General features: G+C 44.2%; 1 protein-coding gene across 1 annotated transcript in view; it reads left to right on the forward strand.

The window, feature by feature from the left end:
* Positions 1-27,810, forward strand: part of ATP6V0A2 (ATPase H+ transporting V0 subunit a2) — a 407,112-nt gene that overhangs the window by 105,959 nt on the left and 273,343 nt on the right. The window contains exons 7-8 of the mRNA XM_069215012.1: positions 13,209-13,291; positions 15,014-15,107. Coding sequence (XP_069071113.1) covers positions 13,209-13,291; positions 15,014-15,107 — 177 coding nt within the window. The remainder of the gene's footprint in view (positions 1-13,208; positions 13,292-15,013; positions 15,108-27,810) is intronic.

Here is a 27,810-nt window from a genome sequence, read left to right on the forward strand (position 1 = left end):
CTCAGAAGGCAGTGGTCTCAACACAAAGGAGATCTAGAAGGTGCTGTCAAGATCTCCAGAGATGCTGCTGTGGACTTGAAGTGGTGGATTGCGAGCAACAATCTTTCACAAGGAAAGCCGTTCGCGCAGTCGCCACCAGTGGCCACGGTCATAACGGATGCTTCCACTCTAGGGTGGGGAGCTCATCTGGGGGATCTGGAGATCAAAGGCCTTTGGTCTCCAGAGGAGCAGATGTTTCATATCAATCTGTTAGAGTTACGGGCTGTACGTCTGGCTCTCAAGGCCTTCCTCCCTTCCCTTCGTGGTCAGTCGGTACAGGTCCTGACGGACAATACTACCACGATGTGGTACATAAACAAACAGGGAGGAGTAGGGTCGTACCTTCTCTGCAGAGAAGCTCTTCGACTATGGTCTTGGGCAAAGGACCATCAGATTTGCTTGGTAGCAAATCATCTGGCCGGGGTCTTGAATGTACGTGCGGACAGTCTCAGTCGCCAATTCTCGGCCGACCACGAGTGGCGTCTCCATCCAGATCAAGTCCGTTTAATCTTCCAGATGTGGGTGTTTCCTCGGATAGATCTGTTTGCCACTCGGGAGAACGCGCATTGTCCGTTATTCTGCAGCCTCCAGTATCCGATGCAGGGAGCGTTAGGGGACGCGTTTCAAATAACCTGGTGCGGCCAGTTGCTTTACGCGTTTCCTCCCATACCCTTGATTCCTCGAGTATTGAGGAAGATTCGCCAAGACCGGGCACTAGTCATCTTAATAGCTCCGGATTGGCCAAGGAGGGTGTGGTACTCTGACCTTCTCCAAATCTCAATGTGCCCTCCGCTCCGTCTCCCTTTCAGGGCAGACCTCCTCTCGCAGTCGCAGGGGCAGGTTTTACACCCCAACCTCCAGAGTCTGCACCTACATGCCTGGAGATTGAACGGGGCAACCTGAGTTCCTTCTCTCTCCCGCCTGATGTAGTGGATGTTATATTAGCGGCCAGGCGACACTCCACTAAATCTATCTACGCTAATAGGTGGTCTAAATTTGTTGCGTGGTGTGGAGAGAGGCAGATTGATCCCTTACATGCTCATCTATCGGACGTTTTGTCTTTTGCTCTCTCTCTAGCGCAGAAAGGTTGTGCAGTGGCTACCATTAAGGGTTATTTGTCGGCCTTGTCAGCCTTCATTTGTCTTCCAGACCAACCATCGTTATTTAAATCCCCTATTGTTATCAGATTCTTGAAAGGTCTTCTAAATAAATATCCTCCAAAACCATTCGTTATGCCGCAATGGGATTTGTCCTTGGTCCTGACTTTCCTTATGGGGTCCCCTTTTGAGCCTATGCATTCTTGCCCCTTAAGGTATTTGGTTATAAAAACAGTTTTCCTGGTAGCGATAACATCTGCAAGGAGAGTAAGTGAGTTGCAGGCCTTATCGGTAAAGCCCCCTTATACAACTTTTTATGGGGATAAGGTGGTGTTGAGGACCAAGGCTGCTTTCCTCCCGAAGGTTGTTTCACCCTTCCATTTGGCTCAGACAATTACTTTGTCCACGTTCTATCCTCCGCCTCATCCTTCTAAAGAGGAAGAAAGACTGCACCGTCTGGACCCAAAGAGGGCGCTGAGCTTCTTTATTGATAGAACAAAGGATTTCAGGCTGGAGGATCAGCTGTTCATCGGGTACGTGGGTAAGAGGAGAGGAAAGGCAGTCCACAAGAGAACACTCTCCAGGTGGGTGGTTCTTTGCATTAAAATCTGTTACTCTTTGGCAAAGAAAGACCCTCCTGAGGGCATTAGAGCTCATTCCACCAGAGCTAAGTTGGCCACTTCGGCCTTGGCCAGGGGTGTTCCTGTGGTTGACATCTGCAAGGCCGCAACTTGGTCGTCCCTTCACACTTTTGCGAAACATTACTGTTTGGACTCTGAGGTCAGAAGGGACGGCCATTTTGCACGGTCAGTGCTGCAGGATTTCTTGGTTTGACCATTTAGGCACCCGCCACCGGGCGTGGTACTGCTTTGGGACTCTATTCATTAGGTGAGGAATCCACAGGTAGTTGTATCCATCAGAAGAACGAGTTACTTACCTTCGGTAACGACTTTTCTGGTGGATACATTAGCTACCTGTGGATTCCTCACGGTACCACCCGCCTCCCCGTTGCCTTTCTGGTCTTACCAAGTAATCCTTGAGTGCGCTCCTCTTGGACTTCAAGGTTGCAATAGACGTTGTATATATGGATACGTGTGTATATTATCTTTGTGTACATACATGATTTGCATATATTTGTTCGTTCTATTAAATTTACAGCTATTCATTGCAATATTGTGTATTTTACAAGGTTATGGGATGTTGCCTTGCTCTTTCATTGCATTGGGTGGTTGTTCTCATGCACGTAAAAAATGTTGGTACTGATGTCGGCACGTCGTCGAGGACCTCTTATTGCCTGTATGACGTCAGACGGCGTCGCGTGGGCTAGAGTGACGTCCTCGTCGACGTGCAGAGACTAGGAAGAAGATTTCCGTCAAATGCTGGCGCCATGGGAGTATTCATTAGGTGAGGAATCCACAGGTAGCTAATGTATCCACCAGAAAAGTCGTTACCGAAGGTAAGTAACTCGTTCGTTAGGTATTTTAAAGTTATTTTTTTATTGATTGAATGATTTTATTGTCTCACCTTGGACAAGATCCCTTAAAGTTGTACAGTTTCCCTCAGCCCACTCAGTAAACGACATGGGGTATGTTGCAGGAGTGAATGCAGGGTTTTCTAGTCATAGTCATAGGCATATGTGGAGAAGGGAAGGTAGTAAGGGAGATTTGGATGGCAAAATGATCCTACACCTTCAGGACCCGTCTTAGTTGGGTAGCAAAATAAGTACATATTGGTCTAGCCTGTTGGGGAAGCCTGGTCAGATCCCACAATGGGTAATATGCTATTGCACTGTCCACGTGGAATCAGGTTTTTTCACTTTCTCTCACCACCCATTCTGAGATCTAATGGAGATGAACAGCATGAACTTAGGGCAGACCAGACCACCTTTTTTTGAGGGGAACATTAGGATTTTGCTGGCTATACAGGATTTTTGCCACTCTATATGAAAGCACATAATTTGGACTGAAACGAGATTAAATCTGAGGGGGGGATAGGGGTTCGGAGCATTTAAAATAGAGAATTTCTGCGGAGTACATTCATTTTGTGCTCATAATTGCGTCCCAGCCAAGATCAAGATACATATATAAAGTGCCACCTCCTAAGTTTTTCAGAGATGTTCTTGCAGCATTCTCACCAAGTAGCCTTAGTCCATCAGTTGAGATGAGTCCTAGGTATTTAATGTTAGTGACCCATTGTAATGACAGTAGTAGTTGGAGTTGAGGAAGGTCACAGGAGGGGACTTTTTGGGTGAGGACAGGGATTTGTTGTTAATCCTGAAACCTGCCACTCGTTCAGATGCAGCCAAATATTGTACCAGGACATTGGGGACTGAAGAGCGTTGGTCAATGTGAGGAGTATATCATCCTTAAAGCGGTTGACTTTGTGTGTTCTCCCTTCCCAAATGGGATACTGGGTATCTCCACTGTTTGCCTCATTGGTATAGTCAGGTGCTCGACCACCAGGGCAAAGAGGAGTGGGGAAAGGGGACATCCCTGTCTGGTAGCCCGTATAAGTTAAATGGATTCCGTCTCTGCGTTGCGGAATAATCCTAATGTACACCGAAGGAGCAGTATAGGCAGCTATGATTTTTATCAATCATAACTGGACCAAGACCAATTTTGTCCAATGCCACTTGTCTAAAGCTTTTTTAATGCCAAAGGATATCGGGAGACCTGGGACATTTTTTTCTGTGGGAATTGTCGACCAGATGAGCCAGATGCCGAATTTCATCTGCACCCTGGCAGTTGTGGATGAAGCTGACCTGGTCGGGTTTAATCAGCCTCTTTGGCAGTAGGGGTGTAGCCACATTGCCAGTATTTTGGTGTGAAGTTTTTGCATCAGTGTTTAGAATTGTAGTCAGGTGGTAAGATGCACTATTAGTTAAGTCTTCGTCTGGTGTAGGGATAAGTGTGATTTCCACTCCACACATGATTGGGGATAAGGCTTGTACACTGGGTAAAAGTGTGAACAGAGAGGTAAGGTTCTCTTGCAGACTGGAGAAGTAGGCTTTTATAAAATTCCAACAGGAGACCTTAAGGCCTTGGAGACTTTCCTGTGGGGATAGGTTTAGGTGCATGCCTCAGTTCAATAGACTCTATGGGGGATTCAAGCAGTTCTCTGACTTGTGGGGTCATAGGTGTCCAGCTGCATTTGATCAGGTAGGCCTGCATAATCTTTGGGTACTTCTTTCCTTGAGTGTGCGGGGTTTGGTTGAATCTGTGAAACGTTTCCTGCTTTTCACCCAAAGCCCTCCCTCCCTACTAGTGTAAGAAAAGTAACAACAGATAGATTGTCAGATCACTGGCCTCTCTAACGTCTGCAAAACCATATTTCCTAAACTAAATTTCGGATCTCCCAGAGCGGTGCTGAAAAACTAGAGTACCTGCACAAACACTATCATGCCATGGTATGCAAAACAGTTGTGCTGGCACCCTTACAAATTAGATTCTGTTCTCTCTGTTGGAGCTGGAAAGTGACACTAAACTGGAGGTTATACAAACGCAATATTCAGCCAAGGGCTTCATACTGAGAGAGACACCAATCTCTAGAGTTGCAATAAGCTAATGATTTGGTGCTTTGCATGAGGAGCCAGTGATAATGTACTTCCAATTTCCCATAATTACTGTATGTCATTTCTAGTCATGGTTCAGCTCTCCTCTGTAACAGACTGCATATATGTTAGTGCCAGCTTTTGTGTTGTGGCAAGAAGGCTCAAGTGAAATGAAGCTCGATATACAGACTTAACACTCATGCGGGGACCTGAGTGTCCCTTCTTTACCACCTTACTACCTGATTGGTATGGAACACTCGGCTGTGTACATGTTTACCTCACTCTTCAAGAGGAAATGGTCATAATGCCTCTACCATGTTCCTGAACATGGTCCTGGAGGGCTCAAGCAGAACATTCTTCAATTGGATTTACCCGACTTCTCCCACAGAATAGGACTGGAGGCAAAATGATGCCTGGCTTTGGGCCTCAAAACTCATCATACATGAGCCTGGCAAGTGGTGAAAACTGGGTATTGAAATAACCTTTGACTGGAAGATTCAGTAGATTTGGCAGCCTTTTGAGGCGTTCCAATAGCTTAACATTTTTGACAATTCCTCACCAGAGCCAGACTTCATCAAGAAGGTGGGCTTATTTACTCTTACCATACTCCAGTGTTATAGCATTAAAGCCATGCTCAAAAAAATATGGCTGGATTTCTTGAACCTCCTGAGATATCCCTACAGCACACTGCACAGTGCAGTCTGCTGACCTTTGTTCTTTTGATATTAGATTCTGACATATAGAAGGATGGAAGTGCTTTTGAACAGCATATCTGCAATCCATGAATACAATACCTAGGCTTTGATTGTTCTCCCAGGGTCTGGATGACTATTCTGGAGTTGACCAGAAGTATTTCCCTTGGTTCCATTCCTAGAAACATACTTCACAAGCCTGCTCTCTGGCTCTGTCACACACATGAGATTGTGCTAATTCAGCCCTACCCTCCCAGAATCATACTCAAGTGCAGCTATGCCTCTGACTTGTATTGACCTTGGATAGCCCTATTTTCTGAAAGTGGTCATCTCCCTGAGAGCTATGCTGTCTGTGTAGGCTGTGGCATGTCTGCTGAATGATTTACTTGAGTATGCAGTCACACAGGTTTTAAAGCATGCCACGTTCCTGAGATTAGCGATGCTGATATCCCTGAAGAATCTCCATGAGCCCGATGTTAATCATTAATCCCTAATTAGAAGACTGTGTCATGGACATGTATTACCACACTGAAGATGTATTCTGTGAGTTGAGTCTTGATGATGTTGAAATGAAATGCTGTTGGAAATGTTCTTCTATGTTGGTAGTATGGGCACTATCAGGTAAGGATGTGCATGGGGGTGTTTGTGATCTAGCATATGAATCAAGAGATCCTTCATTGCCATTGCATGATTGCTTTCCAGCTTGAACCATAATGTACATTAATACATGATGTGTTTACCTTAATACGTCTTTCAGTGTTAAATATACAATGTTTGAACTTGCAAACATATTAAAACAAAATAGTAAGCAAAACAAAAAGAACACTCTTTACATGCCCATCACAATGCCAAAAATGCCAAAAAGATCAGTTTACTGCGCTCAACAGCATTACCTTCCCCTTTGTCTAGCATGAATTTGCCGAAGTCCATATAAGCCCCTTGCAACCACCCCATCCCACTTCATGCGCAACATCTACTGCATATTTGCATATATGTGGTTGAAAACCTTTGCACTACACGGACATGTGTAAACCTTCATAACGCCTCCATCCTTCCTCGGCAGCCTCCTCCTCCATCTTCCCTAAAGTAATCTTTTTATCCATTGTCTTTTTCTACATTTGCATCAACTTAGAGCCATCGGTAAGAAATATGGCCCAGTAAATGAAGCATGCACTGTCCATCTTTTTCATGGTTACTCTGGCTTCCAGTCTAAGGGTGCACTTATTAAAGTAGCTATGAAGAAAATACCCAAGGTGCCTGCAGATCCATCCCCAACCACCTCTATCCAGCATGATTAGTCTACGCACAACTATAACTGTACCTCAAGTCATCTCCTGGTTTGGGAATTGTTTTAATTGAAGAACAATCCATTCAACCAATGTGTCCTGACTCTACTTTTATCTGTATGTGCTCACATTTTCACTGTTTTCTCACTGACACACCATGTGATCTCTTTTAAGCCCTACTGTGTGAATAAATACTACTGTGTGTATTTTGCTATAAAAGTGTGGCTTGATTGTGTACTGACCAGAATACATGACATGATCATGAAAAATTAGCCCAAAATGAACCACTGTCCATGTGTATGCTTTTGGGTGCATTGTCTGGGTGATTAAAGAAAACCAACCCAATAAAATCTGTCTTTATGCATACTTGCTGCAATACCCCTTTAAGGCAGGCTGGGTGCTCTTCAGCTGGACAAGTGTTGATGAAGATACCTGCGATGGATAACTGGTGTTACCGGTTTTGCAGCCTGAATCTTGTCTGGAGTCACATGCTGTGCATTATTCCACCATCTAGTGTTGGGTCAAGCATTGTCTCCCAAATATTTTTTGTCCTTCCTCTATTTTTGTCTTTCGTTGTTGTCGTACATCAACATACCTCCATTTGGTGTCCCTTGTGACGTCGTCGTGATTCCTCCAAAAGCTCCAACTTTGCTCACCATCTTCAGATTCTATTATTTTATTTTTTTTGCTGTTGCGTTTGGACACTTGCAAAAGTGTCTCCAACACTTGGCAATAATTTTTTCATGAAAATCTGGGAGAAAATCGCCAAAAGCTTAAGGAAGGTACAGCCGAACACCAAAGTACTGGACGGGACATAGAAGGAGAAGAATAGAAATTGACATTTCTTTCGACTTTCAGAAGAATGCCCATGCAGGGGGCTCACAAGGCGGCCTGATTGAGAATACTCCTTTCCAATTGTGCAAAAAACTGACATCCACATACTCACAAAAGGACAACCATACGGTCTGCAACCTCTGTTTGTCGGTGGATCATCGAAGGGAGAACTGCAGCAATTGCACCGCGTTCTCGTCAAAGACGCTGAGGGTAAGAGAGAAGCAGAGAATAGCCCATCAGACCATGCAGACACAGCACACCACACCTTCTTTTCTAGATTTGGGCCTAGAGAGCGACAGGGAGGAGAATGTTCCCGGAAGAGCAGCAGTGGTTGATTTGGAAATAGTAGACATAAATGCCCAGAGGGGCAAAGAATAACGCAGACATATGAGGTAACAGAACCATCCACCTCAAAAAGTATTCCAGAGTCACTTAAAACCAACTCAAGAGCATCAAAGGGAGGCTCAGCGTTCAAGAAAACAACTGCAGCTGTAACCTGGGTCAAGCAACCCCTTGGAACCTGTGATCGGGAGACTGTTGGGAGTAAAAATCAAAGTCATCGAAAGAAGAACGGAGGAAAGAGGTTTCGATGTCTAATCAAGAAAGGTCGCATTCGGGGCATCAAAGCTGCTCAACCAATCGGTCGAAAAAAGATTCTTCAATGTCATAGAGAAAGATGGGCAAGAATCTTGACGCCACACAATGGGCATCCAAGATTGAGAGAAAAAAAAGAAGGCTCAAGGCCGAAATGGTGGGTCTTCTACAAAAATGCAAAGACTTCAATGAAAGTCTACAGAAATTTCATATTCCGAAAAAATCATTGATGCCAAAGGAGCTGGGTGGGTTTAGCGTCAAATACATCAAGCTTTCCTTAACTCCAGAGCCTCATGAAGAAGAACTCTTTTTATGAAAAAGAAGAGGAACAACTAATGGAGTTGTATTAGGGATCAGGGAGTTCAGAATATTCAGAGACTCGATGGCAGGATTTTGAAGCGGACTCACCTGAGGAGTTGGTAGACTGATACCCTTGTAAACCACCCCCACCCGATGGCATTGGGATTTACAATCGGGTGATAAAAAAGGCAGCAGATAATAATAATGGAGTACAGTTAGAGGAGAAGCCACAATCTTGTTTCTTATTAGATACTCTGTTGCTAGTACAATCCCAGAATCAGTATTTGCCCATATTCCCAGGTGTGTTAGACCATGGAAGGGAAGCCTTCACGGAACGCCTACATGCAGAGCTGTCATTTCAAGGGCAGAAAAGAAATGTAAGTCCTCCTCGAAACATCCAGTATACATAAAGGGTTTTGTGCCATCTGATTCTATCTTTACAGCTGCAGCCAGGAAAAAGGGCAACATCCTCTAAACCTCTGGTACCCCTCCTGACAAGGAGAGTAAATTAATGGATCCCATGTGCAGGATATCCAAGAGAAGCACAGCAAATCAATGGTGCATTGCAAATTCCAAAGCTCTTTTAAACTGCTATGCTTACCAAAACTGGGATGAGATGGCAGAGTTCATGAAACATCCATTGGTGGAAGACGACAACAATATTGCCAACACTTGCCTGAAATTTGAACTTGTTGTGTCAGACACATCCAGCAGACAAATGATAACCTGATACCGCTACGCCATCACTCCTGGCTTCGAATTTTGGGGTTCAAACCAAAAGTGCAAGCAAACATACTGAATGTCTCATTCAATACCGAACAGCTGTTTGGGAGTACAGTGGATCAAACCCTAAACTGGTTGAAAAAGGATAATGAGACTGCTAGGTCCATGGGAGCACTCCAGTTCAGAGGTAGCATGCAAAGGATGTCAAAACCTGCAGGAAGAAGGAGTAATTTCCAAGCAAGCAGGCCTCCTTAATCATACATGGGAAGCAGTCAGACAAGCTAGCCTCAGCAAAGCTAGCAGTACAATCAGGGTGAGCAGCCCTTTTGAGGCCGGGTATGTGGAAGAGGACTACCACAGAAAGGAGGGGCAACACCCTCAAATAAGTGTCTCTCCAGAAACATCAATAGGCTCACAAACATCATCAGTGGGCGCAAAAATACGGGAGCTACTTCTACAGAAGACACCAGTAGGAGGAAGAATAAAAAACCTTTTTCTGGAGTGAAGAAAGATCGCATCAGACAAGTGGATTCTAATCATAATTAATTCGGAAATTGCATAAAACGTATGAGAAGACTTCCATCCAAGAGACCCAGGAAAAGGGCTCTTTCAAAGGAGAAAACATTCAGACTGCTCAAATAGGTAGAGGAGTTACTGGGAAAGGATGCAATAGAACTTGTTCCAAAGGAAATAATCAACAAAGTAAACTACTCAACTTATTTACCAATACCAAACATAGATGGAACTCCACACCCTATTCTAGACCTGAGGTTTGTAAACAAATTTATCAAAACAAAACAATTCAGAATGACCGCAGTACAGGAAGTCATACGGCAACTGCAAACAGGATATTACGTGGCAACAATAGACTTAAAATGCCTAGTTGCCCATCCCAATGAACGCAAAACACAAGAAACATCTCAGATTTGTGATAAACAAAAAACATTATCAGTTCAGAGTTCTAGCTTTTGTAATCAAATCATCACCAAGGATATTCACAAAGTGCTAAGCAGCAGTGACAGCACATCTACAAAGACCGGACATTAACGTCTATTCATATCTAGGCAACTACCTGGTAAGAGCAGATTCATGCGAAGTGTACAGAACACATACAGAAAGTAACGAAAACCCTTTTTTTTTCTTTTGGATTCATGGAGAGATCGTCCACAGAACCAGAGAAGAGACCCAATGTCCTATTGAAGGAAACTCAGCACTACCGGAAGGGGCAACCTCTCACAGTGAGGACGATGGGAAAGTTACAAGGAATGATGGCTTTCTGCATTGCTTTGATCCCATATGCAAGACTACACCTGAGACCATTAGAATAAGGGTTACAAAATCAATGGTCACAGGCAACAGGGAGTTTGGAAGATCTAGTGGTTGTCACGCAAAAGGTAGAGGACAAGATAAGGTGGTAGAACAAAGCAAACTTAACACAAGGCAAAACATTTACCCAGCCAACTCTTACAGTGGCAATTACAACAGATGCCTCACTTATGGGATTGGGTGCACTCATGAATAGTCTCAGAGTACGTAAGTGTGGAAGGATCAGGAGGCAGACCAACACATCAACATTTTGGAGCTAAAAACAGTGTTCCTAGCCTTAAAATCATTTCAGAGAGAGCTTTGGAGAAAATCAGTAATGGTCCAAACGGACAATACAACAACTGTGTTCTATATCAAAAAACAGGGGTGGGAGGAGACCAAATCCCTGCCACCATCCAAGTTGACACAAGAAATTTGGAAATCGACAATCCAAAGGAAAATGAATATATTAACAATGCATCTGCCAGGGAAGAACAATCTTGAGGCAGACAGATTACCCAGATAAGGTTCATGCTTCCACGAATGGGAATTCGGCCAAACAGTACTTCAAAGGTCTTTCAGGATTGGGGAACTCCAGAGATAGCTCTATTTGCAGCACCGTGGAAAATGCTAAAGCCCTGCCTCCAGACTTCCTTACCACCAATCCATGGGAATGCATTGTCGATAAACTTGATAGGGGCATTTGCATAGTCTTTTCCTTCAATACCTCTGATGCACAGGGTGATCAGCAAATGCAAAATCAACAAGATTACATCAATACTAATTGCCCCACAATAGCCACAACAGACATGGTTTTCAGAGTTGATCGAATTAGCAAGAAGACAAGATCTTTTGTCAATAGAAAAAGGAAGGGTTCTCCATCCAGAACCAGAATCTTTGAACCTGACAGCATGGCTCCTGAGGACCTTTCAGCTACTAGAAAATACAATGGCTATCCTTAGAGAAGCAAGGAAACCAGCAACTAGAAAGTGCTATATTGCTAAATGGAAGAGATAGTTACTTTGGTGTTATATGCAGGGGCTACTGAGGAAAAATACAAGGGAAAGAGCAGTGTTAAAATATTAATCACATCTTCTAGGTTTTTTAACAGCAGCAGTGGTGAAAAGGTTTTTGGAAGGAGCAAAAAAGATTGCACCACCTAAGAAGGTGCCAACTCCTAACTTAAATCTGGTTCTCACACAGTTAATGAACCTTTACACAAAGCAACTTTGTAAATGCTCACTTTAAAAACTGCCTTTCTACTATCTCTAACTATGCTCCGTAGAGTAACTGAGTTGCAAGCGCTCACATTACAAGAACCATGTTTCCAAGTTCACACGGACAGGATTGTTATGAGATCTGATCCTCAGTCCTTGCCAAAAGTGATTTTACAATGTCACATAAACCAAAGTATACAAATACCACGTTTCTTTCAAACCCGAATGAATCAGGCTGAAAGAGTGCTGCACACATTAGATGCGAGACAGGCAGTAATGTATTATATTGAAAGGACAAAAACAGATAGGAAAACAACGCAACTCTTTGTCTCTTTGGGAAGCAGTTTTCTAGGAAGACCAGTAACCAAGAATACAGTTGCCGATGGATAGCACAGGCAATTCAATTATGTCACAAAAATGCAGGGAAACCATTGCAATCAGTACAAAGAACTCACTCAACATGGAAGAAGGGAACAACTATTGCCTTTTTAGCAATTACACCTTTGCAAAGTTTTTGTATGGCAGCAACATGGTTATTGGTGCACACATTCACAAAATACTACTGCACAGATATACAGATGAACAAAGAAGCACAAGTAGGACAAAAGGTTTTACAACACCTGTTTTCCAATCAGTGCTCATCTTTAACCCAACCATCACAAGAATAACGTACTGGATTCACAAGTGACCCACCCACCTCCGCCAAGAAGAAAAAGGAATCTGAAGATGGTGACCAAAGGTGGAGCTTCTGGAGGAAGCACAACGTCACAAGGGACGCCAAATGAAGGTACTTCGACGCACAACAAAAGACAAAAATAGAGGAAGGACAAAAAAATTGAAAGACAATTCTGGACCCAACCATTAGATGGTGGAATAATGCACGGCACGTGAAGACACAAAATTCTTCAAGCTGCAAAACGACACCGACAGGTAAGAAACTTTAAGTTAGTAACCTTTCCTCGTCGAGCAGTATTCTGGTCTCAGAATTCTTGCCCACAAAACAGTCATTGCTCATTAATCATATGATGGTCAATGCAAACTCGCCCCAAAACATTTTCCATCAGGAAATTTGCTCACATTCCCGCCAGTAAGCAAACATTAAAATTGGTGCAAATCTGATTTTCAGCAGTTCCTCAGCATGACTGGAACTTTCATTGTGAACGCAAGTGCATTGTAGTTTCTTGCTATCAAACTTGTTTATTGTGCACGAGTCTGCAGTACACACTTAATGATAGTCTACAGTCACATTTATCATTGAAGCGTGTACATGGGTAACACTGAAAGCATTGATCCTCAGTCTATGGACATTTGACATGGCTGCACCCTACCAATCTGAGCTGTACATGATATCTTTCTTCTATATTAGTTTCTCCTTTCTTTAGTCTTCTTTCTTGACCAGTTTTAGTCGAGTATGTGCTAAATATAAATAAAAAAAATACTATGAAAGAGGAATATTAGTATTTTTTTGTAAAGACAATGTTTAAACTTTGTTTAGTTTGCTTCTGAAATGTAAACATTGTTGTGTGTTTGTTTAGCTGTCAAATCTTGAAACACTTTCATGTTTTTTTCAGGGTGAATATACAAAGCGGATGGTGTTTTTAATATCGCACTGGGGTGATCAGATTGGGCTGAAAGTTAAAAAGATATGCGATTGGTAAGCAAAAATATATTTCCTGCCCAGTTTGGTGTTTGTGGGTGTTAAGCAGTAGCACTTACAAATACATTCTTTAGAAAATGCATTGTGGGAAACGTTGATAACATACTTTGACATAACCTGCTTTTCTAAAATTCAGCCGTACGTTTTAAATCTAACTACTCACAATAATATAAATCAAGACAGTATTAGTATTTCTTAGTTACTTTCATAGGTGAACTTTCTTCTGCTTATACTTCTATAACTATGAACACATCGCTATGACTTGAAGTTTGTTTTCCATCCTAGGAATTTGCAAAAACATAAAGGCTGGTGGTTCAATTTAAGGGATAGTTTTTCAAAAGTATTGCTCAATAAGCCATAGGTTTTAAATTGGTTCTGATGTGGAATGAAATAGTGTAATATTTCAGTGTCTTGTAATTTATTTTCCACAGCAAAAACGGGGTGCTTGTTTGACAAATATTTCTGATCACTCAAACAGTAGCACTATCCACCAGTAAAATGCCATTCACTAGTTATGTGGCATTAGAAATTACACCAGTTTTCAGTACAGTGCGATACGATGTGATGCACTTTAATATTTATGTCTAAGGCCCACCAAAATTCATGTGACCGGCAGCAATCTCCTCAGAATTGCTTCTGTTATTACAAAGCAATGAGTATATATTTGTTATAGTGAATAAAAAGAGACATAGTAATATTGGGATGCTCAACGTATTTAGGTTTATTTTCTGTGAGCGCTATCAAAGTTAGATTTGATGACAGTGATTGTGTGATTTCGCCTTCTTGCATTTCAGGTACTTTTCCAAATATTTATCCACTTGTTTAGTTTTTATAGGTTTTGCAATTTTTGGATTTTAAGCCAAATGCCCATGTTTCTAATTAATGTCCGATTGTATTTATATTTAAAGTTCTTTTGCTGGTTCACTGCTGGGACATGGACTGTATATTCTGGCATTCCAGTTGTTTTATTTCGGACTACAATAATTGTTTAACCATATTGCTGGATTTAACCTAATCAAGAGCAAAAAATAAAACTGCCTTGAGCCCTGTGGATGCCTACCTTCAGAAAAGCAGATTGCTCCGAGCTTCGTTTTCCATCCACACTTTGGGCCTCATTCTGTGTTGCCCAAAATGGTTTCCTCCACATGGGATACTGCAGTGAGTCATCTGGTCTCTCTGGGTTAGACATTTTCCATCCCATAAACTCCAAAGGTGCAATAGTTTTTAAAGGAAATGTTCTGGAATAAGTTACATTTGGTGCCAGGGGAAGAGGAAAGTGTGCTGAATTTGATCTTGTCCATTTAGGATTTGGTTAGCAATTAATTTGACCACTCTGTACATGACTGATAAAAATAAGTGACCAATAGAACTGGTCATTCTTTTATGTTCATTTCGGTATTGCTGCTTCTTGATGCTTTATAGATCTCTGTTGCAGGTGCGTGTTTATATTGCTCTCCATTTTTGCTACAAGACACCCACTGTCTTCTACAAAATATATTTGTCTTGTAACCTAACTCTATTGACAGGATAGTCTTATGCATTCATCCTGTCATTACTTGTTTCATTTAATTTGCATTTATTTTTATGTGTTGTCTGATGTTTGTAAAGAGGGCATTGCATTGAGGAGTGCCACATTTTGTCTACTGCTTTACAGAAATAATACCAAAATATTGCTAAGAAGTTCACACTAATGGTCCCATATTTCTTCCCCACCTCCAGTTATCACTGTCATCTTTATCCCTATCCAAATTCATACGAGGAACGAAGAGAGGTTCTCCAAGGACTGAAGACTCGCATTGAGGATCTACAAACAGTAAGTTGAGTTTAACTCGAAGCCAAACCCAGTACCTGAGCTCAAGATTAGATTTTGAGGTTATGGCAATTTGCTCCCTTTTTTAAAGTGGAAAGTAAATTTCAGCGAGTAAAAGGTGATATGAAAAAGTGTCTGAAGTATGCATGTTGTTTAAACTGGAGCCAAGCTATCACAACACTGAACATGATAATGTGCAAGGAATTAAAAACTACCCTTCCTTTTCTGTCCTGGCCACAAGGATGTCACAGTATCTTCACCAACATCCGAACTGCTCCGTCCTTTCTGCAGTGCAGAAAGAAGGTGAAGGCTCGCCTTTTGAAGTAACATTTTTTCCCCATGATGTATCTACCTTCGTGTAAATGGCCTTTAGGGTACTCCTGGCTTTCACCCTTTGTTCACTGCTCCCTGGTCTCTAAACTCTTGACTACCACCCCTAAACCTCACCAGTTGCTGCTTCTCCATGCCTTGCCGCTTATTTGTCCACTATTCTTACTTTCTGTGTCCCCACCCGCCACCAATCACCCAAGGCACTCCCACATTTTTATTTGCTCCCCCCTTGTTTCCCAACATTAGGATCCCCAATAGACACAACTAGTGCTTCCATCCGCTTGTCGCTCCCGTTGCACAATCTTAAGCTCCCATCTCTATATCATCAATTTCTTCCCTAGGTGACTGCAAGAATAAGAGCTGCTTCCTTCCCTCCTCATAAGATGCCATTCAATGCCCTTTCCCAGGGGCTCTTTTTGGGTGCTCCCCGTGCCCAAAAGGCCCCCTCTACAACTTTAATTAGCTTCTCCAAGCACCCTCAAACCAAGATACATGACCTTTTACTAAAATGCCACTGCTCCCAGGCATTGCTCCGGTAATGAAAAGTAGAAGTTTGGAGTGCATGCCACTTTAATCAGAGAGTGTAAAAGGCTTTGTCTGACCAAATTGTAATTGTTTGCGCTAGTATTAGCGCATTTGCCTCTAAAATGTGCCAGTTTGGCAAATTACTTAAAAAAATATATATATTTAACCCCCTGTTCTATTTATTCGGTTTCATTATGATTTTTGTTGATTCAGAAACTCCTGCTTCTCCACCAAAGGCCCAACCACAAAAACTGGCTTTAACTATTCTCTTTATCTGATCATGTTCTGAAATGAGAAGTCCCATTATTAGAACTGAGGAAGTCACATACATAAGATGTTCACATACTGCTGCTCGTTAACAACGCTGCTGGTTGTGAAGTTAACTTAAATGTAAATTGCAGAGCCATCCCATGACTGTCCGTACCTCATGCCTGTATCACCAAGCTTTCGTATCTTTGAGTGCCTAGAAAAAGGATGTAACTGATCAAGTATTCAGTTGGACTGATTAATTAAGCGGTTAGTACTAAAAATTGTCGTGTTGGAGTTTGACTTTTCTCATGGAACAAGGTTTTTATATCTGTAGAGCCCTGTTGCATTAAGTGAGTTATTCTGGATTATATCAATAACTGTATAAAGCTGCATAACATACCTTCTGTTGTTTTTGAGGCTATTTTCTATCCCTGCTCTTGCACGCCATCTAGTGTGGATGCAAGACCCCAAATTTGGAACTTGGAACTGATGCCATTTCGGCATACTCCAGGTGTCTTGGGGTAATTTACATTGTTTTGGTAAAATAATGTGTAGCCTTCTTACATTTAGAAAAACAAGCTTATTGGTGGTTAGAAATGCATGTCTCAGTTGGTTTTTTCTGTTGGTACATTAGTAGATTATGTATTACTGGCAGCCCGAACACCTCCGGCCATTCCCCCCACCGAAATTTGTAAATGTTATTGTGTATGGGCAGAGTAAAGAAAACTCAGGATGTTAAAAATTAAATGTGTTTTAAGATTTCATTTTACTCCTGTTATAGTTAAAAAAAAGCTTGCTTCAGAAATAGTAAATTGTGTCTAGAGTTTGTTGGGACAAGAAAAGTCCCTTTCTAGATATAGTGCAGCTGCCAGTGCAGAAAACAGTGAACACAGGGCTGAAAGTAATACATAATGATAGGAGAACAACCGTTTTATGAGGGATTACATTTTTGTTTATTGAACAAAGCAGAGTAAAGTGAAAATGCTGACTTGGAAAACACCTTTCGCTGTTGTATGAAAGGTCATAGCTGAGCTATAAAACAGCAGATACTTAGTTTCAATCACGTACTCTGCATACAAGAGTTTTAGATGTGGATCCACCAGGCCTCAAAGGGAAAGGAAAGTGAGAACAGACAAATAAATTTGTAGATGACTCATTTAAACAAATCTCTGCTCCACTAGAGTTCTCAAAGTAAGACCCTGGATCACCTTGTAAACAATGTCATCTCAATCCCAGGACATTCACAGAATAAGTAAAATAATCTTGCAGAACTGTCTTCACTCTGTTAGAAAGCAAAGGCTCCAAAAAGGCCTAAACTGGGTCCATTTTATTGAACACATCTATTCCTGCTTATGGCCACCTTTCACCTTAGAAGAAACCACTGCCAGACCTTTTGCCACTGGACAGCTTTCACTTAAAGAAGGTCCAAAAAGTGCAAAATAGACACGTTTCCCATTATCACTGTAATCTTCTGTAGTGCTGCCTCTTTCTTTCTATTCTGCATTTGTAGAATAACAATCATGGTGCCTTCATTCCTCCTGAGATACCAACAATGCACTGCTAATCAACTGTTTTATTGCCCCTGTATTCAAGTCCAGGAGATCACCTCACATTTTACTTATTTTATCTTTGAGAGGCTCAAAAGAGACGTGCTAGAAAACCCCACACTGAGTGGTATCCCCTCCACAGATTATCCAGTTGTTCCAGTTTTGCATCTAGCAAGGCAGTGCTCTCAGTGAAGGCGGGTTTAAATATGAGTAGAAGTGTCACTGACTCACCAGTCTCCTTAGATGCCTCCCCAACTATCAGAGTCTCCCCATGGGTTGTTCCTACTCTCTTTCCACATTCTGTCAGCGTAACCTCTACAGTGTGCACAGCAGATTCACTGGAACTTATTTTCACAGCTAAGTCCTTCCTCCTCTGGTCATGATGTGATGCGCTAAGGTGCCATGGACCCCTCCCTCTTCCACTGAGCACACAGAATGTATTGATGCTCCTCATGCCAACTTGAGCTCTCACTTCTAAATAAGGCCTATTTTTCTTTTGTTAAACACATTTTTATTGGTGTACAGAATAACCATAAGGAAAATCACTTGCGCACACAAAAGTCAGCAAAAATGTGACTAAGTAGATAATTCAAAACACAGTATAGTGTGGTTTGCAATTCCAACAAACCCCCCCCACTCCCTTCCCAGTCCCCCCTGTGCAATGTAATAGCTCAATACATGTCCATATTCCCATGACAGTGAGGTGCCAACAGTACAGCTTAAAGCATGATCACACCATGGCTCCAGCCACCTGCCATGGTCCCTCACTCCAAGAGTCTTATGAGGTGTATGTAGGGGAGTTGGCTTGATGAGTGATCACTTGCCTTAGTTTCTCCACCAGCCACACCCGGGCGACTATCCCTGAGGGCCTCCAGTATTAGAGCTCCTCCCTCAAATTCAGTCCACCGCAGAAGTTCCCTTAGCCACATTGATGCCCTAGGACCCCTCGTTGACTTCCAGTTATGGGTTATCTCGCTCAAAATGAAACCCAGGTCCATAAATCTAATAGCCACCTTTTGTCTTTGAAGTGTGGGTAAAGTCACTTAGCAAACAGTAGGCAGGATCTTTGGCTCTCCACTATGTCCGAGAGGTTGTCCACCATCTCTTGCAAGAATCAAGTAAGCTCCGGGCAAGCCCACATCATATGGAAATATCCGCCACTATAAGGCCACATCTTGGACATTTAACCTCCGCTAAATTGAAAATCCTGTTAATCCTACTCGGTGTTAGGTAGGCTCTATGTAGGATGAAAAAAATGATTAGTTTAAATCTGGTATTTTTTTAATTTTGGTACTCGTTCTAGCACCCTATCCCAGCCATTATTATCAAAAGGCCTGCCTATGTCTGTTTCCCATTTCTGACTTGGGGTAGTTGATGGTTGTAGAGTGTCCATCCATATCCTACGGTAAAGGCAAGTGACTACCTTGAATGTACCAGCTGCGGTCGTAATGAACGTACACCCATTGTGTGTGGACGGCTCCATCCAACCCACCCCAGTGTTTCTGTGTTGCCTTTGTCAGTGCCCTGTGTATAAGAAAGTGGTGCGGTTGCAAATCAAACTCCGATTGGAGGTCTGCGTACGGTAGCAATATGCCATCTCGATACAGGTCCTCTACCAATCTAACCGCTGCTTCGCGGAGCTGTAGGAGCCCCTGCCAGTTATTGCTGTGTGGAATAATCATTAGATAATCCAATGGCAAATCTGGTGTATATGGTCGTTTGGTCCTAGTTTTCGGCAAACATCTGAGTCCGCAGTAGCTACTACATCATATTAATTTTTAGTATTATGATGTAGTCTTTTCAACCCCAAAAGTACCTGAAGCAGCAAACGATCACCAGGAGTACCTAATTGCCTCTCCTGGACGGGGCATTGGCAGCCTCTTATACACTGAACAATTTATTGTAATTGTGCAGCAAGATAATAGGTCTCAAATTCTCGTGCCTCTAAGTCTCCCAATGCCGAAAGCCTTTGCATTGTGGGAAGCGCCACTCGGCTGCGCCCCGATCCCCACACAAAGGAGATGACTAGTGAGTCCAGCTCTCAGAACAGAGCCCGCAGGATTTTTGTGGGTAGGTTTGTGAAATAGTACATCAGCCGGGGCAATGCAATCATTTTTAATAGTGCAATTCTCCCTATTACAGAGAGGAAGGGAGCTCCAGAAGTCTGTGAAACCCGACTGGTCTTTATATTACCCAGTTTAGGCATGAATTGTAGGAGCCAAACGGCAAGAACTCTACTAAGTATTTTATAGTTGACGTTCAGTATTGACAGGGGACAATAAACGCCTTTATGTCATGTGGTTGACTATTCGAGCTTCCCTAGAAGTATTTGGGAGTACTTTCAGTGACCGTACTTTGTTGAACATCTCCACCAACACTGGCGACAACTGATCAGCATAAGCGGCATAAACCTCTATAGGGAACCCATCAGTGCCCTGGGTTTTCCCTCGTGCGATACGCTTAACGGCGGCTCTCACTTCTGCTAAAGTAATGTCGCCCGCAACTGCTCAGATTCCTCTTGAGGCTGGGAAATGCGAGTGGTGTAAGGAAGGCCTCAATTTCGCTGGTGGTGACCTTAGATTTACTGGTATACAGGGATGAGTAATATTTATAGAATTCCCTATTGATATCTGTCTGTTTGTGCACCAAATTACCTAATTCTGTGTGTATCTCAACTATGGTGATGCCTCTGCTGGCAGGATTTGCCAGCCAGGCCAATAATCGACCTGTCTTGTCTTGCGTTGCATGTGCTTTGATCATGTAATTGCGGTAGTCAAAGCAGTGGAGTTGCTCCACTTGCTCAGCTACCTTCTCTTTGGTTGTTAGGAGAGTCCGTTGGTCCACTAGGCCCTCTGTTCTATCTCGCTCAAGATGTCCCAAGTCCGTTTCAGCGGCCAACACCTCTTGGAGTAGAGTTTTCCAAATCCCAATCGACTTGGCCATACAACAGCCCTGCAGGACTGTTTTAAAAACAACCCGCTCTATGATTCTAGTATCCATGGTCTCTTTATTATCAGCAAAATATTGCCGGATGTATTGCTCTATCTGTTCTTTAAAAGGAGGATCCGCTAAGGCTTCTGGCTTAAGCTTCCAAATTGGGATAGAGGCCCGGTCGTCTCCCCAATTCATACGCAGTAAGACTGTTATGGTAAGAGATAATTCTGTTAAGGTATTCTATGTCATATATTTCTGGTGTATGGGCAGGGTGCAAAGAAAAGGCGTACATGAGGATCATAAATCGATGAGTAATAGGAGTAGTCCCTACTCTGAGGGTGCAAGGCTCACCAGGAGTCCACCAGATTCCAGTTGTCCTGCCAGGTCATATACTTGGTTATTGTAAGGTCAAGCATTCAGGTAGGGCCAGGCTCACCCAAAGGAAAATCAGGGTCCCAGTGAGGAATCCAGTGCCACTTGCAGATCAACCCGGAAAGCACCGCTAAGGGGGGCAGGGGTGGCAGCACCCCGTATCTCGCTCCAGCCCTCACCCATAGGGCCCCTCCGCAATCCCCCACGTTGTAGTGACGGACAAGACAGCTATCCACGCCCACAATATGAGTTATGGTTCACTGTTGATGCATGAGTGCCAACGATCCGTACCAAGGCCGACGGCAGAGGGTGCTGGCCAGCAAGCAACTGTTCAAGTTTGGGGAGCATGGAATGGGCCCCCAGGGCTCAGACTGCAACCGTACCTCAGCTCCTCTGAAGTGTAATGCATGGCAGCCACCGGTGGTGGTGCGAGCGCAGACTGCCAGGTGTATCTGCCCCCAGTCACCCGCTCCAGGATGAGATTATTTGTAATGTTGGCCCTCGGCCCCCAAGAGCCCAAACACAGTCACAGGGGGCCCAATTCACTCCAAACAGCACACTGTCCACTTAGGTCCCAACATGCACCGGGCTCAATCTTGTCTCAGGCGGCCTGGCAGACGAATTCATGTTTGTCCCTCCCCCGGGGCTCCAGCCTGCATCGAGGCCCTTGCTCTCACCTCTCATGTCGTAGCCCGTTTGTCCTTGGGCATGTCCGGCAGCGCACACTTCCAAGAGCAACAGCAGGCTGGGATCCCTTCTCCCCACCTAGCCTGCTCTGGCTCAATCTCTACTCCTGGGCTGTCCCATACCGTCCCCGCCTCTCCGAGCCCCCGGGATGAAGGCGGGATGGGGAAGCGATCACAGGCCAGACACCGGGGAGGGAGCCGCCGCCCCTCAAGCAGCTCCTCTCACAGTCCGCAGTCGTCTCCAGCTCACGGCGCCCACTCAGGCCACTCCGCCAGGTCCGCCCCACTCAATGTTCTGGTGCTTAAATGAGGAGTGGTGGCCATCCTTGTGCGACAAATTGAGGCAAGGTCCCACTGGAGAGCTTTAATGGAGCTCTGATCAGCACCCCCAAATATGAGGTGCCCGGGATGATTGCTGGTGATCGACGGGCCGCAGCAGAGCAGGGTACAGCACGACTGCTCTCACTGCCATCTTGGCCTTTTAAGGCCTATTGGCCTATTAAGAACTGACATGTCCAGCAGTGTTGATTGACAGTATGTCTCTTGATGGGAGGGAGTGGTCTTTTTACTCTCTTGCATTCGAGGGGCACCGCTGCAATTGCTGCCCTTGGTCCACTTTGCCACACCCTTCTCCTGCATCACCAGCAGTTTCTCATCTTCCCCATGGAATAGTGGCCAAAGAAATACTGGGGTACAGCTCAGAAGCTAACTCAAAATACAGCACTCTTGGGCCTTGGCTGGCCCCAGACCTAAATATTTTAAAAACAAAATACATCCACCTCAAAGGTGAGAAACAATAATGTAAATAAAATGAATATGCCAGTATTATTTTCCTGGATATAATCATTGAAGAAGTCTGTATTTCTTCTACTTAACTTCTTGCGTGGAAAGGATTTGTCATTTGAGGTATACATTAATCTGATCATATTCTTATATATCTGCTGTCAAAAAGCCCTAGTTTTCAGCCTTGCACTTATATACAGAGACTATATAGGTTGAGTGACATGGTTGTGTATAGAGGTACCCCCAGTCTCCCTCAGAATTGAAGCTTCAGACCAGTCAGTACTGCTGGGGAAAAGATTTGAGGCAAGAGGCAAACTCTTTTCCAGGTGACAGTGAAGAAATAAAAAAATCCCATGAACAACCACTGAGCATCTCATCAGGTACCTTAGTTTCCAAACCATTGTCCGTTTAGGGACCTTGAAAATAGTTTACTTTATAAAGAGAAATTGTCAGCTTAAAATGTGTATTAGTACTCAGCGATTAGCAAATCCGGTTTATTGAAACCGTAATATGCAGTTTACCGATTTATGACTGGAGTTGGCTACAACTATTCCCATCCACACTCTTGGGTACCAAACTAGAAATCTAATCAAATAAATCCTGAAAATTAAGGGACTTACAAGTGAGACCACCACAAGCTACAAACAGTAAATGTGTACAAAAATGGTGGAAAAACCTGACCCAACAGGACTGGCAAAAGGGGAAATAAATACTACAAGGGATGCAAAAAGGTTGCAGGCTGGGATGACAGCGAGGGTGCCTAAAACTGCTTAAGTTGCAAACACAGAGTTACAAGTGACAGCGCAACTTGTAGTGATGCTTACTTGTTAATCTATAACTGAAAAAGTGACCCCGAGTGTTCTCTGTCAATCTCCTGCCCTGCTCCTGTGCTGCAGCATTGACTGTGTAGCCTGCCATTTCCCCAATTCTGTTGTAATGTGATGCTGTTTGATATTATTGTGTATTCTTCTTTACAAATGTAGGGTGTACATTTTCAGAGATTGATCCTGGAGCATTGGCTGCAATGATGACTGCCAGTTGCAGTGATTATCAGTTGTGAGCACTGGCAGCAAGGATACAGGCCCAGATAGCGAGCAGAAGCACTCCGAACTTAGATACTGACAATTGGTCCCATGGCGAATGTTGCAGGTCACTTTCACTGCGCTTGTTTCCTGCCACTGGTCCCTAGACTTGTGAGACTCTCTTATGTTGGAAATATAACACAAAGTAAAAAGAAATGTTCTGTTTCTGTCCATCTCAAATCTATAGCTTTCTCCTATAGACTACAATCCGCTCACTGATAACTGCATGTTGAGAGGTCCCTCTCAGCATACCATTAAGTATTGTGCTCGTTCATGCCACCGCTTCACTACTTCATGTAAAACCTGTGGCTTATAGCCAGTATCCTTGGCAATTGGGCTGTGAAATGCACCTTTTAGTCTCCTTTCACAAGACATTTCACAGGGGAACAACGTCCACAGATTCTGTTGAGTGGTTGCAGGATTGCTTGCTTCCTTCACACACTCTCTGCATGTCTTCACAGGATATAGCCCCCACCTATTTCAAACTTTAACAGATGTCAATTGATTGTGGACAGACCTTGTGTCATACATTTGATGGATATTTGTTATCCCAGCTGTGAGAAAGTAGCCTCTTTCTAGCCTTGTTACCCCCACTTTTGGCCTGTTTGTGAGTGTATGTCAGGGTGTTTTCACTGTCTCACTGGTATCCTGCTAGCCAGGGCCCAGTGCTCATAGTGAAAACCCTATGTTTTCAGTATGTTTGTTATGTGTCACTGGGACCCTGCTAGTCAGGACCCCAGTGCTCATAAGTTTGTGGCCTATAGGTATGTGTTCCCTGTGTGGTGCCTAACTGTCTCACTGAGGCTCTGCTAACCAGAACCTCAGTGGTTATGCTCTTTCTGTACAAATTGTCACTAACAGGCTAGTGACCAATTTTACCAATTTACATTGGCTTACTGGAACACCCTTATAATTCCCTAGTATATGGTACTGAGGTACCCAGGGTATTGGGGTTCCAGGAGATCCCTATGGGCTGCAGCATTTCTTTTGCAACCCATAGGGAGCTCTGACAATTCTTACGCAGGCCTGCCACTGCAGCCTGAGTGAAATAACGTCCACGTTATTTCACAGCCATTTTACACTGCACTTAAGTAACTTATAAGTCACCTATATGTCTAACCTTTACCTGGTAAAGGTTAGGTGCAAAGTTACTTAGTGTGAGGGCACCCTGGCACTAGCCAAGGTGCCCCCACATTGTTCAGGGCCAATTCCCCGGACTTTGTGAGTGCGGGGACACCATTACACGCGTGCACTACATATAGGTCACTACCTATATGTAGCTTCACAATGGTAACTCCGAATATGGCCATGTAATATGTCTATGATCATGGAATTGCCCCCTCTATACCATCCTGGCATAGTTGCACAATCCCATGATCCCAGTGGTCTGTAGCACAGACCCTGGTACTGCCAAACTGCCTTTTCAGGGGTTTCACTGCAGCTGCTGCTGCTGCCAACCCCTCAGACAGGTTTCTGCCCCCCTGGGGTCCAGCCAGGCTTGTCCCAGGATGGCAGAACAAAGGACTTCCTCTGAGAGAGGGTGTTACACCCTCCCCCTTTGGAAAATGGTGTGAAGGCAGGGGAGGAGTACCCTCCCCCAGCCTCTGGAAATGCTTTCATGGGCACATTTGGTGCCCATTTCTGCATAAGCCAGTCTACACCAGTTCAGGGACCCCTTAGCCCTGCTCTGGCGCGAAACTGGACAAAGGAAAGGGGAGTGACCACTCCTCTGACCTGTACCTCCCCTGGGAGGTGCCCAGAGCTCCTCCAGTGTGCTCCAGACCTCTGCCATCTTGGAAACAGAGGTGCTGCTGGCACACTGGACTGCTCTGAGTGGCCAGTGCCACCAGGTGACGTCAGAGACTCCTTCTGATAGGCTCCTTCAGGTGTTGCTAGCCTATCCTCTCTCCTAGGTAGCCAAACCCTCTTTTCTGGCTATTTAGGGTCTCTGTCTCTGGGGAAACTTTAGATAACGAATGCAAGAGCTCATCCGAGTTCCTCTGCATCTCTCTCTTCACCTTCTGCCAAGGAATCGACTGCTGACCGCGCTGGAAGCCTGCAAAACTGCAACATAGTAGCAAAGACGACTACTGCAACTCTGTAACGCTGATCCAGCCGCCTTCTCGACTGCTTTCCTGGTGGTGCATGCTGTGGGGGTAGTCTGCCTCCTCTCTGCACTAGAAGCTCCGAAGAAATCTCCCGTGGGTCGACGGAATCGTCCCCCTGCAACCGCAGGCACCAAAGAACTGCATCACTGGAACCTTGGGTCTTCACTCAGCACGACGAGCGAGGTCCCTTGAATCCAGCAACTCTGTCCAAGTGACTCCCACAGTCCAGTGACTCTTCAGTCCAAGTTTGGTGGAGGTAAGTCCTTGCCTCCCCATGCCAGACTGCATTGCTGGGAACCGCGACTTTTGCAGCTACTCCGGCCTCCGTGCACTTCCGGCGGAAATCCTTTGTGCACAGTCCAGCCTGGGTCCACGGCACTCTAACCTGCATTGCACTACCTCCTAAGTTATTCTCCGGCGATGTGGGACTCCTTTGTGCGACTTCGGGTGAGCACCGTTTCACGCATCCTCGTAGTGCCTGTTTCTGGCACTTCTCCGGGTGCTACCTGCTGCTGAGAGGGCTCCTTGTCTTGCTCGACGTCCCCTCAGTCTCCTGACGCAATTTGCAACATCCTGGTCCCTCCTGGGCCACAGCAGCGTCCAAAAACCCTTACCGCACGATTTGCAGCTAGCAAGGCTTGTTGGCGGTCTTTCGGCGGGAAAACACTTCTGCACGACTCTCCACGGCGTGAGGGATCCGTCCTCCAAAGGGAAAGTCTCTAGCCCTTGTCGTTCCTGCAGAAACCTAAGCTTCTACAGTCCAGTAGCAGCTTCTTTGCACCCGCAGCTGGCATTTCCTGGGCATCTGCCCATCTCCGACTTGCTTGTGACTTTTGGACTTGGTCCCCTTGTTCCACAGGTACCCTCGACTGGAAATCCATCGTTGCATTGCTGGTTTGTGTCTTTCCTGCAGAATTCCCCTATCACGACTTCTATGTCCTTTGGGGAACTTTAGTGCACTTTGCACTCACTTTTCAGGGTCTTGGGGTGGGCTATTTTTCTAACCCTTACTATTTTCTAATAGTCCCAGCGACCCTCTACAAGGTCACATAGGTTTGGGGTCCATTTGTGGTTCGCATTCCACTTTTGGAGTATATGGTTTGTGTTGCCCCTATCCCTATGTGTCTCCATTGCATCCTATTGTAACTATACATTGTTTGCACTGTTTTCTAATACTATTACTGCATATTTTGGTATTGTGTATATTTATCTTGTGTATATTTGCTATCCACATACTGAGGGTACACTCTGAGATACTTTGGCATATTGTCATAAAAATAAAGTACCTTTATTTTTAGTATAACTGTGTATTGTGTTTTCTTATGATATTGTGCATATGACACTAAGTGGTACTGTAGGAGCTTCACTCATCTCCTAGTTCAGCCTAAGCTGCTGATGACAGATTGTTAGAAAGGGAGCTCAATAGATTGAGAGTGGAACAAACCAGACTGAAGCTCAAGAAGCAACAGCTGGATTTGGAGAGACAGACTTTAGAAGTAGAGAAGGAGAGACAGAAACTGGGTTTAGAAACCCATGGTGGCAGCAGCAGTATTCCCCATAGTCATCCTGCAAAAGAGCATGATTCCAGGAATCTGCACAAGATAGTTCCCCCTTATAAGGAGGGGGATGACATTAACAAGTGGTTTGCTGCACTTGAGAGGGCCTGTGCTGTACAGGATGTCCCTCAAAGGCAGTGGGCTGCTATTCTATGGCTATCATTTAGTGGAAAAGGTAGGGATAGGCTCCTTACTGTGAAAGAAAATGAAGCTAATGATTACAAAGTTCTTAAGAATGCACTCCTGGATGGTTATGGCTTAACCACTGAACAATACAGGATAAAGTTCAGAGAGACCAAAAAGGAGTCTTCACAAGACTGGGTTGATTTCATTGACCATTCAGTGAAGGCTTTGGAGGGGTGGTTACATGGCAGTAAAGTTACTGATTATGACAGTCTGTATAACTTGATCCTGAGAGAGCATATTCTTAATAATTGTGTGTCTGATTTGTTGCACCAGTACTTGGTGGACTCTGATCTGACCTCTCCCCAAGAATTGGGAAAGAAGGCAGACAAATGGGTCAGAACAAGGGTG

The sequence above is a fragment of the Pleurodeles waltl genome, chromosome 11 (assembly GCF_031143425.1).
Source record: "Pleurodeles waltl isolate 20211129_DDA chromosome 11, aPleWal1.hap1.20221129, whole genome shotgun sequence".
NCBI classification, from domain to species: Eukaryota; Metazoa; Chordata; class Amphibia; order Caudata; family Salamandridae; genus Pleurodeles; species Pleurodeles waltl.